At 37.1% G+C, this 12,951-nt stretch overlaps 1 protein-coding gene across 2 annotated transcripts in view; it reads left to right on the plus strand.

Annotated features, from left to right (window-relative positions):
• The window catches only part of LOC131986496 (carbohydrate-responsive element-binding protein), a 38,351-nt gene that overhangs the window by 10,258 nt on the left and 15,142 nt on the right, over positions 1-12,951 (plus strand). For both annotated transcript variants that reach the window (XM_059351484.1, XM_059351483.1), the window contains exons 6-10: positions 996-1,170; positions 3,578-3,658; positions 8,021-8,172; positions 9,629-10,202; positions 11,758-11,831. In XM_059351484.1, the coding sequence (XP_059207467.1) occupies positions 996-1,170; positions 3,578-3,658; positions 8,021-8,172; positions 9,629-10,202; positions 11,758-11,831 (1,056 nt within the window). The remainder of the gene's footprint in view (positions 1-995; positions 1,171-3,577; positions 3,659-8,020; positions 8,173-9,628; positions 10,203-11,757; positions 11,832-12,951) is intronic.

Genomic DNA, 12,951 nt, shown 5'->3' on the forward strand with positions numbered 1-12,951 from the left:
ATGTGAATATTGCCCATCGGAGGTGATGTTTATATGCATGTGCATTATATTTTCCTCTTTACTGAGTGTGAGGCAGCAGCAGTTTGTGTCGATGGGGGCTGCAGGTCTTCCTGTTTACCTGCACGTGAATGTGGCTGCCAGAATTAGGGCAGGGACAAAAGGCTGCAGCTCTTATTGAAATGGTGAGACATCAAAATAAAGAAATGAACAAAAGCGACAACCTGTAGGAGGCTGATGTCTTTGAACAATATGTCAAAACTGCTTTTTCATCATGCACTGCACACATTCACACACATGCAAATACACACACTAATCTTACCTCTTTTCCATTTGCACACACTTATGTTCTCCCTCAAAGAAAACAAATCGTGAAGTACATGGATAAATTATAAGAGGGAATGTCGTGCGCTCAGACGTAATCAAAACAGTTTCCGGCCCAATCTGGGCTTCCCTATAAATGTGGTGTCTGACTTGCAAGTGGAGGGTAAAGACAAGAAGAGGGTGAAGCAAAGCTGCTCAGACAGAGGGAACGGACCAGTGTGGAGCTTTTTCTGTGAGTGTTTTACTGGGTTTTAAGAAGAGAATGGGCACTCGGAAAATTTTGGCGTTACATGTCTAGAAACTAGATGTGATATTGGAGGAAATGCAACTGTTATGCATATATTTTTGTGTATAAGTAGATATAAATTGTGTTCTGGCGAGTTGGCATTTGGCAAACTTGAAAGATCCACTATTATTGCTTTTGACTAATGTCTTATTGAAGGAGTATTTACTCCACTTTAGTAGGGGGTGAAGTTATTCCCAAACAGGACCGTTTTTCGGGGAAACCTTTTGACACAAATGCTGGACATGTACATGTGGGGGAGAGCCAAACTTCAGAGCCTCACTTTGCCTTTTCAGTCCTGTTTGTAGGGAGCCCTCTAATGGATAGATCAGGGATTGACTTGTCACTGAAAGTTGATCCTATGTGTGGATCTCTGGCTGATGTGCTCCAGGGTCAGATCTGCCAGGCCAAGCTGGAGAAATGGTCCAATCAGATGTACCAGGAGCCTGAGGCGGCGCCGGTGGAGGTCCACATGTTTGACCTGGACTGCCTTCTGTCTGACATCTCCGACACCCTGTTCACCATGACGCAAAAACCATGTCCCTGGGCCAGCGACCGGCACGACAGTGAGTAGCCAGCACTTTCACACTGACTTTCAACTGTGACTTTGGACTCAAATCAAGTGATTGAAAGTGTCTAAAAATAATAATACGTTTATTAATGGCCGCCTTTCACGTCATTCGTGTCACCTTACAAACACAGCAAAAACTTTAGGTAAAATCAAGGAAAAAAATCAGCTATATACAAACAACAAGCAGCAGAAGTGAGTGGCAAGGTCAAACAGAAAAGAAAAATCTAAACAAGTGAGTTTTGAGCTGTGATCTGATGGTAGAGAGAGAATTAATGTCACGGATGGTTTGTGGGAGAGAGTTACAGAGACGGGGGGCTGCACGATAAAGGCTATGGACTCCAATAATGATAATTGGGCAGGAGGTGTAGTGAGGAGCATGGAGGAGGAGGTAGGGCTGGGCGATATGGACCCAAAGTCATATCGCGATATATTTAGGGTAAATATCCATATACGATATATATCCCTGTATTTTTATCGCAAAGTGAGAGCAAATGTTCAGTCAAAGTCAAAGCCAAATATGACATGTCACAAGTAGTTTTATTGAAACCGTTTATTTAAGAGAACATAAATACTGTATAATAACAGAAGTACCTTTTAAAAAAAGTCAAAGCTCCATAAAGTGCACCTTTAAATAAAAAAATATCTTAAATAAGAATAGCCTTTGAAATAAAATAGGCCAATCTTTTTCTGAAATAAATGTAATAATTACAAAAGAAATAAATATGACAAACCCTAGTAAGGGCAGCATTTATATATAAAGAAAGAAGGTAAATTGATACATGCAATATGGTCTAATTTCATATCACATTAAAAAATATATCGATATATTTTTATATCGATATATCGCCCAGCCCTAGGAGGAGGATCAGAGGGTCCTGGATAGAGTGCAGGTGTTAAGGAGATCAGAAAGGTACGGAGGTGCTAGGTTATGAAGAGACTTGAAGGTCAGGAGAAGTATCTTATAATTGATGCGGTTACAAAATAAGGTTGAACAACTTGGCTCTGAGGGTCAGAACAGTTTTGTAAAATGTAATTTGTGTTTTCTGAAATGTTGTTGTGTTTTGACCTTCAGGGCACCATTATAGTGGCCTGAAGGCTGCAGGATCATATTAAAACTTGTCAATATTTCCATTGTGCATTCTAATTCTGATGCTGTATACTTCTATTTTAATTAATTTTCTATTTCTTTCATGAAATAACTAATGATATCCAGCTTTATGCCACCTCTACCGTGGTCTAGAAACCTAGAGGACAGACTGAAAGATAAATCAAACAACTATATATGCATTTACAGGTACATCTCAATAAATTAGAATATCATAGAAACGTTTATTTATGTCAGTAATTCAATTCAAAAAGTGGAAATAACACATTATATAGATCCATTACACACGGAATGAAACATCTCATGTCCTAATTTATTTGATTTCTTCTAATTATAATGATGGTTTACATTTCATAAATACCTAAAATTCAGTGTCTGAATATTTTCAAAGGACCATTTTTCAAAAGTATGTTTAATATGGAAATGTTGGCCTCTGAACAGTATGTCCATCTATATGACTCAATACTTGGTTGGGGCTGTTTGACTTGAACTACTGGAAATGGACTTTTCCATCATATTCTAATGTATTGAGATGCACCTGTATTTATACTGTATATGCTATATAATGTAATATAGTGAGATGGCATTATGAGATCTAAAAGCCCTGAAAAGTCCTACATGAAAAACACATTTTCTAATGACATTTTGTTTTTTCACACATGGGATATTTTTACACCAGGTGTTTTTGCATGTGCTCTTCTCTCTGGTTTGACATGGGCTCCATGGAAACAATGTGATGTGACACACTTCCATGAGCCAATCAGAATTTAACAATGTGTTTGGTTAGTGATGAGCATTTAAAAGAAAAGTGTCTCTCATGTCTGTTCAATAATATTTTACAGCCAGCAGGGTATCATTAGCTTGAATAAGCATACAGACTGGAAAAGAGGAGAAAATCTGCCTACCAGCACCACAAAAACAGTTCTAGCACTATTCAGATCATCTTCAGAGACGTCTCTAACAGACAGAGCCTGTCTCAAACTTTAGGTGAAGAAAAGTTAAGTGGCCACAAGCTGTAGCCTTGTATGAACTGACGTCTCATGCAACTCTCAGCAAGAAAACCAATATGATGTTAAAATGTTACTTTAATCTTATAGAAAACACAATTTCTTAGGGGCCTTAATATTTTTTGTGACTTGGTGCAGTTGATTGGTCATGTGGATCAGCCAAAGGAACCCACCCTACGAATAGGGAAATCCCTCTGATGACAGAAACCACACACACAGAAAGACAGATACATAACAGACGCACATCTGTCTCTCTCTCATGTCTGACATTATGTTTCTTTCCTCCTCAGCGTACACCAGCAACGCTGACATCATCCAGCCGGGCCTGACCCCACTGCAGCCCAACCTGGACGATTTCATGGATATACCAGGTACTGTCTGTCTGTCTGCCTGTCTGTCTGTTTTTCTTGTCTGTCAGCCTGTCTGTCCGTCTGCCTGTCTGCCTGTCTGTCTGTCTGTCTGTGTATCTGTCTGTCCGTCTGTCTGTTTTCTATTGTCTGTCTGTCTGTGTCTGCCTGTCTATCTGTCTGTCTGTCCGCCTGTCTGCCTGTCTGTCTGTCTGTCTGTGTATCTGTCTGTCTGTCTGCCTGTCTGTGTATCTGTCTGCCTGTCTGTCTGTCCGCCTGCCTTTCGACCTGTCTGTCCGTCAGTCTGTCTGTGTGTCTGTCTGTGTGTCTGTCTGTCTGTCTGTCTGTCTGTCTGCCACTTCACATGGCAGCAGATCAGTGTTGATTTAGCTTGATCTCCAGTCAGTTTCATCTGTTCAGTTTTCTCCCAGTATAGTTAATTATTTAATGTGAGGTACATGGTATGTTTGATTTTGTGCAGAGAAATCTATATGATGGTTAATAGAAGATGTCTGAACTGATCCTGAGAAGAGGTGCCAGAGCTTGAAAGTTATTAATTGTTAACTTTTCTTCAGTGTGTCACAAAGGCACTTTAACTGATCCATATTTTCTCTCTGACATGCTGCAAAAAGAAAAACAATTTGAGTGCCTAATGCAGAGTTTTTTACATTTCATTTTTGTTGTGTTTGCAGTTGCGTCACAGATCAGTTCCTGAGTGACACTCCTTTGTTTATGTGCTGTGTCTGCAGTTTATTATTTGAGCCTCAGAGGCCAAAGGGGAGTCAAAGGCAGGGTTGAGTCAGGAGAATGGGGAAGTGGAAGAGGATGTATTTAACCTTGTACCCTGGCTCTGGCACCACCTAGGAGGCTGTGGGAATGAAGTGATAGACTGGAGTGTCCTTCTCCAAGAACAAGCTCCTGATAACCTGTTTAAAGCCCTGAAGAAGAGAGCTCTGACTGTTAACTAATGAGAGTTGAAAGTTGATTGATTTTGAAGCTTGACTTTGCTTTTAAAGGTTTAAAGGGATAGTTTGGAGTTTTTGGAGTGAGGTTGTATGAGGTACTTACCCAAAGTCAATGTATTATCTGCATTAGATAGTAGATGATGGTCTTGTCTGCCTGTTCCTAGTTTGGAGAACCAGACTTGCGCCCCAGGCATGAAAAAAATAAATGTTTTGCTGCAGCAATACATAGAACTTAACCGTATTCTGACTGAAACAGCTGATTTGTTGCAGTGGTATTGGCATTCAACATACAGTCATGGAAAAAAATATTAGACAACCCTTGTTTTCTTCAATTTCTTGTTTGTTTTAATGCCTGGTACAACTAAAGGTACATTTGTTTGGACAAATATAATGATAACAACAAAATATACAATTTTGGGAGGGGGGCTTAAAGTAGACAGACTATGAGAAAAATAATACGTGTTTTGAACATAAAAGCTTATAAACCTACCTGTAGTAGAAACCAAAATGATACGAATGAACCAAAAAATGAGAATATGCACCTTCAAAATGTAAAAAAAAAATGAACACATGGATGATTTGTTTCCATTGAATACTGTAAAACTTTGTAATTCAAATCACATGATTTCCATATATTGAGTTTGTGAGTATGATGATTCAAAAAACTGATTTGTGCATGGGAACATGACAGTCATGGAAAAAAAAATATTAGAGCATTGTTTTCTTCAATTTCTTGTTCATTTTAATGCCTGGTTGCAACTAAAGGTACATTTGTTTGGACAAATATAATGATAACAACAAAAATAGCCGATAAGAGTTTAATTTAAGAGCTGATATCTAGACATTTTCCATGGTTTTCTTGATAATGATTTTGGTAATTATCAAGAAAACCATGGAAAATGGCTAGCCCTAACCCTTACAGTGTGAGAAGCAGAGGAAGTTCTTGGTGTAGAGTCCCTTCTTGCTCAGGGGCACAATGCCTGTGGTTGTTTTGGTGTGTTGCTGTCAGTTGAACAATCCAGCAGTCGTGTGCCCACTGCTGCAGTATGTGTGTGTGTGTGTGTGTGTGTGTGTGTGTGTGTGTGTGTGTGTGGGGCTGTTTGTCCTCGCAGTGCTGGCAGAGTCCTGAGGGATCAGCTGTCTGTCTCTCTTTTGGTCACAAGATCCAGAGAGCTGGAGAGCGTCTGTCAGAGCGACACAGCCTTGAGTTTAATTTATTCAGAGTGTTTCTCTGAAATGGAAATACACATCACTATTGCGAGGCACGCCAGTAGTTTCTCTTTACTCAGATGAAAACAGACAGACTGGTATGTACACGTTTCACATTGTGACACACTTTTTTGCCTTATGTTTGCAGAGTTGCTGGATTCTGAATACTGCACGTTTTAGTGTTGTGAAATTAGTGTTTCATTAACTGAAGCAAGCAAGTTAATATTTGTATTCTCAACTTGTAAAAAAAAGCTTGGTTTGGTGTGAAGACACTGTTTTAATCACAGATGGCAGCTTGGCACTGTCAGCTGCCAGCGTGGCTCCAAAAATATGTGACCTGACAGATATGAAACACCTTGATGACCGCCACATGTAGAGCGCTTCTCTGCGTTTCAATGGTGACTCAGTGTTCGATGTTGGACTTTTATTTTTGTTTAAAAATTCTGGATTGTCATATCAAACTGCAGTAATAACACCAGGCTAGTGCCAGCTATATCTTCTAAAGAATGAAAGCATTTTGTGTTTATATTCACCCTGTTAAAAAAAATCACCTAACTAATTTTTTCAAGTTTTGCAGGAAACACAAAAAACTTCACCAAAAGTGTAACATATGACATTTATTGATCATTTCACTCAAAAAGGATGTAACAAAGGATGTCTATTGGCATAGTAATAACACTGTGTAAATCATGTAACTTAAGAGAAATAAATGACTTAGGCAATTTTTTGAACATGCCTTTGTGACTTAAGCAAGATGTGGTAACACTTTATTTTGAAGGTGTCTACATAAGAGTCACACAAGCCTGTCAGAAACATGACATGACAAGTATCATGAGCATTAATGTTACTTCAAAGTGTCATTAATGTTCATGACACATCCCATGTGATGTTTATGACATGCTCATGTCACTCTTATATAGACACCTTCAAAATAAAGTGTTACCATATCTTGCTTAAGTCACAAAGGCATGTTCAAAAAATTGCCTAAGTCACCTTTTATTTTGAATTAGGCATAATAAATCCGCTTAAGTCACACACTTGACATAGGCCATTATCTTAAAGGGATAAAATCACATGATCTGATCAACTGAGGATGTAGGTTATTTTACCATAGGTGGCCGGCTTCATGAGATGAGGCAAAAAAAACAATTTTGATAAAAAATGACTTACGTGATTATTTTAACAGTGTGACGATATGGTGTCATATAGTTCTATAGTAGTAATATATAAATTTACATATTGGATTGTTCAAACTGTCTTTCACGTCTTATCAGAGTAATTCTAAAGATTAATCTTTGATCTGGATCAGGCTCAATACAAAAAAACAAACAAACACTATTACCCTCTAAATTTAAGTGGGTTTGTTTTTGCCACTTTTTGTTTTCCATTCAAAATGTAGCTAATTTCAGAAGCTCTCAAAGGCAAATGATAAAAAAAAGTTGCTGAAATATAGAATAATGTTTGTATGTTCCCAAAATATTTTTTGATCAAAAAAAAAATTGTTTGTTTTTGTAAAACTCATTTTGGCCATATAAGGCTGACATACACCACTACCACATGTTCTAAACAGGACTATGTTTTCTCTTGACTTTAATTTAAATGACTACAGTTAAGATTCAATTTTTGCAGTGAAATATGGACTCAAACTTTAGTCACTGGACAGACAATGGTGCAGGTGACAATTATTACATTATATATATAATTATAATTAATATGAGTATATTATTATCATTATTATAATTAATGTATATAGAATGTATGTATATGTCTTATTTTTTTATATTATTAATCTGTCTTCTGTATCTATGTGTCTGTTTCTTCAGCTGTTTTGACAACTAGATTTCCCCACTGCGGGATAAATAAAGTCATATCTTATCTTATCTTATCTTAGAGCTCTGTTGAGTTAACAAGTAATATTGTGGGTTGGGCACCATCAAACAGTTTTATTGTGCCTGTTTATGTGTGAGTACTGGATTTATTGTCATAACATTATTTGTATTTGTAAAATCTTCTTTGCCCTTTCAGTCTACTGTTTGATTTTGCAGTTAAATAATCTGAAATTCAGAGTTCTTAAGGATGATTGTGTCCACTTAAATTTATATCAGGATTGCTCATTGTCCATCTTAAAGTTTATTTTGTTCCAGATGTATTAATCCTCAAAGTATTTCTTACCTGTCAGTCTGATTAACTGTTTGTGTGATTGTTTTCTCAGATATCTTTATGAACTACCGGGGCCAGCCCACTGAGCAGACTGGTTTTGCTGACTGCGGCTATTTTGAGAGCTCCTCCAGCACGGCGTATGCTCCACTTCCCTCCCCCGTGGTAACGGCTCCTCAGCAACTAATTGACACCCAGCTGGCTCAGGTACTCCTGCTGGAGACATAAACAGCTCCTCATGCTTGGGACATGTGTCCCCGCAGAAATACTTACAGGTGCATCTCAATCAATTAGAATATCATAGAAAAGTTTATTTATGTCAGTAATTTATTAAAAAAGTTGAAATAACACATTATATAGATCCATTACACACAGAATGAAAGATTTCATGTCTTTATTTATTTAATTTCTTGTAATTATAATGATTATGGCTTACATTTAACGAAGACCTGAAATTCAGCATCTCAAACAAATATAGGTCTACTAATATGATGTAAAAAATTTCTAATCACTTTAACTTTATCATGGTTTTTATGTTAAATCTCGACCTAATATAGCTAAATGTAGTGGAGTAAAAAGTAAAATATTTGCCTCTAAAATGTAGTGAAGTAGAAGTATAAAGTTACATAAAATGGAAATACTCAAGTAAAATACAAGTACCTCAAAATTGTATTTAAGTACAGTACTTGTGTAAAAGTACTTACTTACATTCCACCACTGGTCATGATCTGTCATTTATACTATATAGGTGCATCTCAATAAATTAGAATATCATAGAAAAGTTTATTTATGTCAGTAATTCAATTCAAAAAGTGGAAATAACACATTATATAGATCCATTACACACAGAATGAAACATTTCATGTCTTAATTTATTTAATTTATTCTAATTATAATGATTATGGCTTACATTTAATGAAGACCTAAAATTCAGTGTCTCAAAAAAATATGAATATTACAAAAGACCAGTTTTAAAAAGTATGTTTAATATGGACATGTTGGCCTCTGAAAAGTATGTCCATCTATATGGACTTAATACTTGGTTGGGGATGTTTGACTTGAACTACTATAATTTGACTTTTCATCATATTCTAATGTATTGAGATGCACCTGTATTTATACTGTATATGCTATATAATGTAATATAGTGAGATGGCGTTATGAGATCTAAAAGCCCTGAAAACCATTTTTTCAATGTTACTCAAAGTCTAACTGTAAGTGATGGAGTCCTACATAAAAAACACATTTTCTAATGACATTTTGTTTTTTCACACATGGAATATTTTTACACCAGCCAGCTACCAACTACTGAAAATGGACTTTTCATCATATTCTAATGTATTGAGATGCACCCGTATTATTATTATAAACTGAATAGCCTGTTATTTAATCAATAAAATGTAAGTAAGTAAGTAAACTTTATTTATATAGCACCTTTCACAGACAGAAGTCACAAAGTGCTTCACGTAAAAATCATACACATAACATAAAAATGTACATACAAGTTTTAAAAGACCAAAACAACAGCAATTTAAACAACCATAGCAGTCCCAAAACAATTAATCAAAAGCCTGAACAAATAAAAATGTCTTCAGTTGGCTTCTAAAAGTGACAACAGAATCTACTGAGCGCAGTGAGGATATAATCTTTTTTTTTTTTTCAGCCTAATTTGTCATCTGAGAATTTGCCCCAGCCCTCCTCATCCAGCAGCAGAGCGGAGCAGAGCAGGCCGGGCCAGGATTGTAGTGAATACCACACATCCAGCATCATATCCGGCAGCATGCCGTACGGACACCAGTCGTACCCGGACCCACCTGTTTCTATAGCGTTCACCAGCATGGAGCAGCCCGCCTTCGCCAGCATCCCTTTCCTCTACCCGCTGCCGTGCCACAAGTTCGGCTACTACACGACCACCAGCGTGACGCCCACCGTCATCACCCACACCGCCTCCACCGTGGGGCCCCAGGGCTACCCGCACACAGGGGACACGTACCCCCAGAGTCCCTGCAACTCTCTCAGTTACCCACCCGCCGTGTCTGACTCGGCCCACGCCGCGCTGCCCTCTGTCACCGCCGCCCACTGCTTCTCAGTGCCGGAGCAGCTGGCTGTTACTGGGGTCAGAGGGAAGCACAAGCAGAAGACCGGAGGAGCCAGGACAGTCGGTCCCTCTGCGGCCCCGTCGGGCCCCCCTCCCACTAGCTGCCTGGCCAAGCTGCTGGCCTCCAGCGCACATGAACGTGAGTCACTTCTGTCACTTGTTCTGTCTTTATTAGAGCTCGATATGGGATTATTTAGGGATTATATATGGGATTATTTAGGGATTATTTATTTCATTAATAACCAATAATATTGGTTATTAATGAATTTTCCTCCTCTAAATGGTGGCCGATATAGTAATTTTTTGAGCTGGATTTAAATAGACCTTTTTTATGTGGATTGTGCACCGACACACTTAACAATTTTAAATAATATTTGTCTCAAATGTCTTTATTGTGAAGCATTATTCAGAGGAAGCATCTGAACAATGTGATATCGAAACATACTTCAAGATAATTAAGATATCAGAAAGAGCAAATTGAGCAAATAAAAATACAGTAGGGCCATAAATAAATAATAAAAAAATAAGAATAATAATGTCACACAACAAAAAGAAAAAAGAAAAGTAATACAAATTAATAAATTAATTAAAAAAGAAGTATAAATATCAAACCATCCCCTATAGTAATTCCACCTATTTGACAAAAAAAACCCAACAACTCATTAAATACAAACCCCACCTCCCATTCACCCCTTAACTATCCCATCACTGTCCAGATTTTCTCAAACTCTACATTTTTCTTGGGAATTAATCTGATTTTTAGCATTATTTACATAAGCATCTGAACAGGGTGACTTTTTTTTCTTAATAAACATAAAATATCAAAACATACATCAAGATAAATAAGGTATCAGAAAGACAAAACATGACAATCATTGAGTAAATAAAAATACAGTAGGGCCATAAGTAAATTTATTTAAAAAAATAATGTCAAATAACAGAATTGAGAAAAAATAAATAAATTAAAAAAAGTAATTAATTAAAAAAAAAAAGAATAAAGAAGTATAAATATCATACCGTCACCTATAGTGATTCCACCTGTTTGACAAAAAAAAACATCAAATAAAAACTCCCACCTCCCATTAACCCCTTAACTATCCCATCACTGTCCAGATTTTCTCAAACTGCATTTTTCTTGAATGATAAATCTGATTATTTCAGATGAAGTTTATCCACCAGTTCAGAGAGCTAAAGTTAGTTTTTAAAAAAGCTAAAAGTTGGGACTTCTTTCTTTTTCCAAAGTAGTAATATGAGTATTTTTGGCAGTAATAAGCCCGTACGCCAGAAGCTTCCTTATATTGCTGGAAATGCCAAGAATGATTAAAACTGGGTCAAGGTCTATCTGAACAACTTTGAATAATATTTAACATTGTTATACATTATTATACATTATACAAACAATTTATTACGTTGTCAGCCAATTATATTAATGATAACTGAGAGAATAAATGGGAATAAAATAAATAGCTAAATAAACATTATTATTGTTCCATTTCAGTCAATTGCTTAATATCAAAAGAAAAAAACTTGTTTTTGCATTAAATATTATGTAAAAATAGTTTTAATAATATCGGACCGGCCAATACTGATTGATAATATCTTCTGATCTCTATCAACAGTTCATAATGTAAAGAAAAGGATCCAAACATGTTTTTGTCAGAAAATAAATGAACATTTTGTTTTTGTGCTTTCAGGGAAGCCATCACTGGGATTTGATTCTACTCTAGTGACAGCCAAAGGTCAGAGGTCATCACCTCCCAGCTCCGCGGTGAGCCTTTAGCACAAGAGTTTTGTTCATTTGTGTTGATAACTGGCTCGTATGAAAACCATCTGTTTAAACAGCACGTTGTGGTTTTACATTTCCTGGGCGGGCACGATGACTTGCTGGGATCTTGGGAAATTAATTAATTAAAATAATAATATAGAATTGGGTTAATTAGTGAGCTATGTCCTTCCAGCCTCTAAGGGTAATGAGTATCACTATTACACATGCCTCAGGCACAATGACTTAACCACGAGGAACTCCAACCAGCCTGAAAAATGAAGATAATCCAAACTGATTGGACTAGAGTCTGTAGGGCGGAGCCACGCTGCTGCCACATCCTGATTGGCCAGCCTGCTTTCTAGGGCGGGACTTAGGGGCAATTATTTCTAAACATGATTTTTAACATGAAAGAAAGAAAGTAGATTATCCATTACTTCTGTTCTGGGTCTCAGAGACTCCAGCTGGAAATACATGTATTTGCACTATGTTGGATTTGTTTGTTCAGTGAATTTTACACAACACTGTCACTCCCAAATCTCAAATAAGTCTTTGGATTTGTTTTTATTAGAGTTTCATAACATTTAGTTCATAAGAAGCCTAACAGGGATTCTTATGACTTCACAAAAATTAAGCATCAGTTCAATATTTTCCAGCGTACTGTCTATTATGGTAAGAAGAAAAGAAAAACTATTAATTTGAAAAAAAAAAAGCATGGGGTGTTTTGTTTTTTACAATAATAGACATGTAGACATGCAGTCATACCCATACATTTATACTACTAGACTTGCATACATATGGAAAAAGATCTAAACAAAAGAAGGACGTTTTGGGAAAAATTTACACATTCCATTTCTGTCATTCATTCATTTTTTATCATTATCCGCACTCGGGTCGCGGGGGGCTGGAGCCGATCCCAGCTGAGATGGGTGAGAGGCGGGGTACACCCTGGACAGGTCGCCAGACTATCACAGGGCTGACACATAGAGACAGACAACCACGCTCTCATTCACTCCTATACGGGCAAACACACAGGCTGAATTCATTCGGAAAATGGAGGAAAATATGTGGAAATTATGAGCAAATAAGACAGGCAAAGCTCACTATAACCATAGACTAAACTCTA

This window comes from Centropristis striata, chromosome 15, assembly GCF_030273125.1.
Source record: "Centropristis striata isolate RG_2023a ecotype Rhode Island chromosome 15, C.striata_1.0, whole genome shotgun sequence".
Classification (NCBI taxonomy): Eukaryota; Metazoa; Chordata; class Actinopteri; order Perciformes; family Serranidae; genus Centropristis; species Centropristis striata.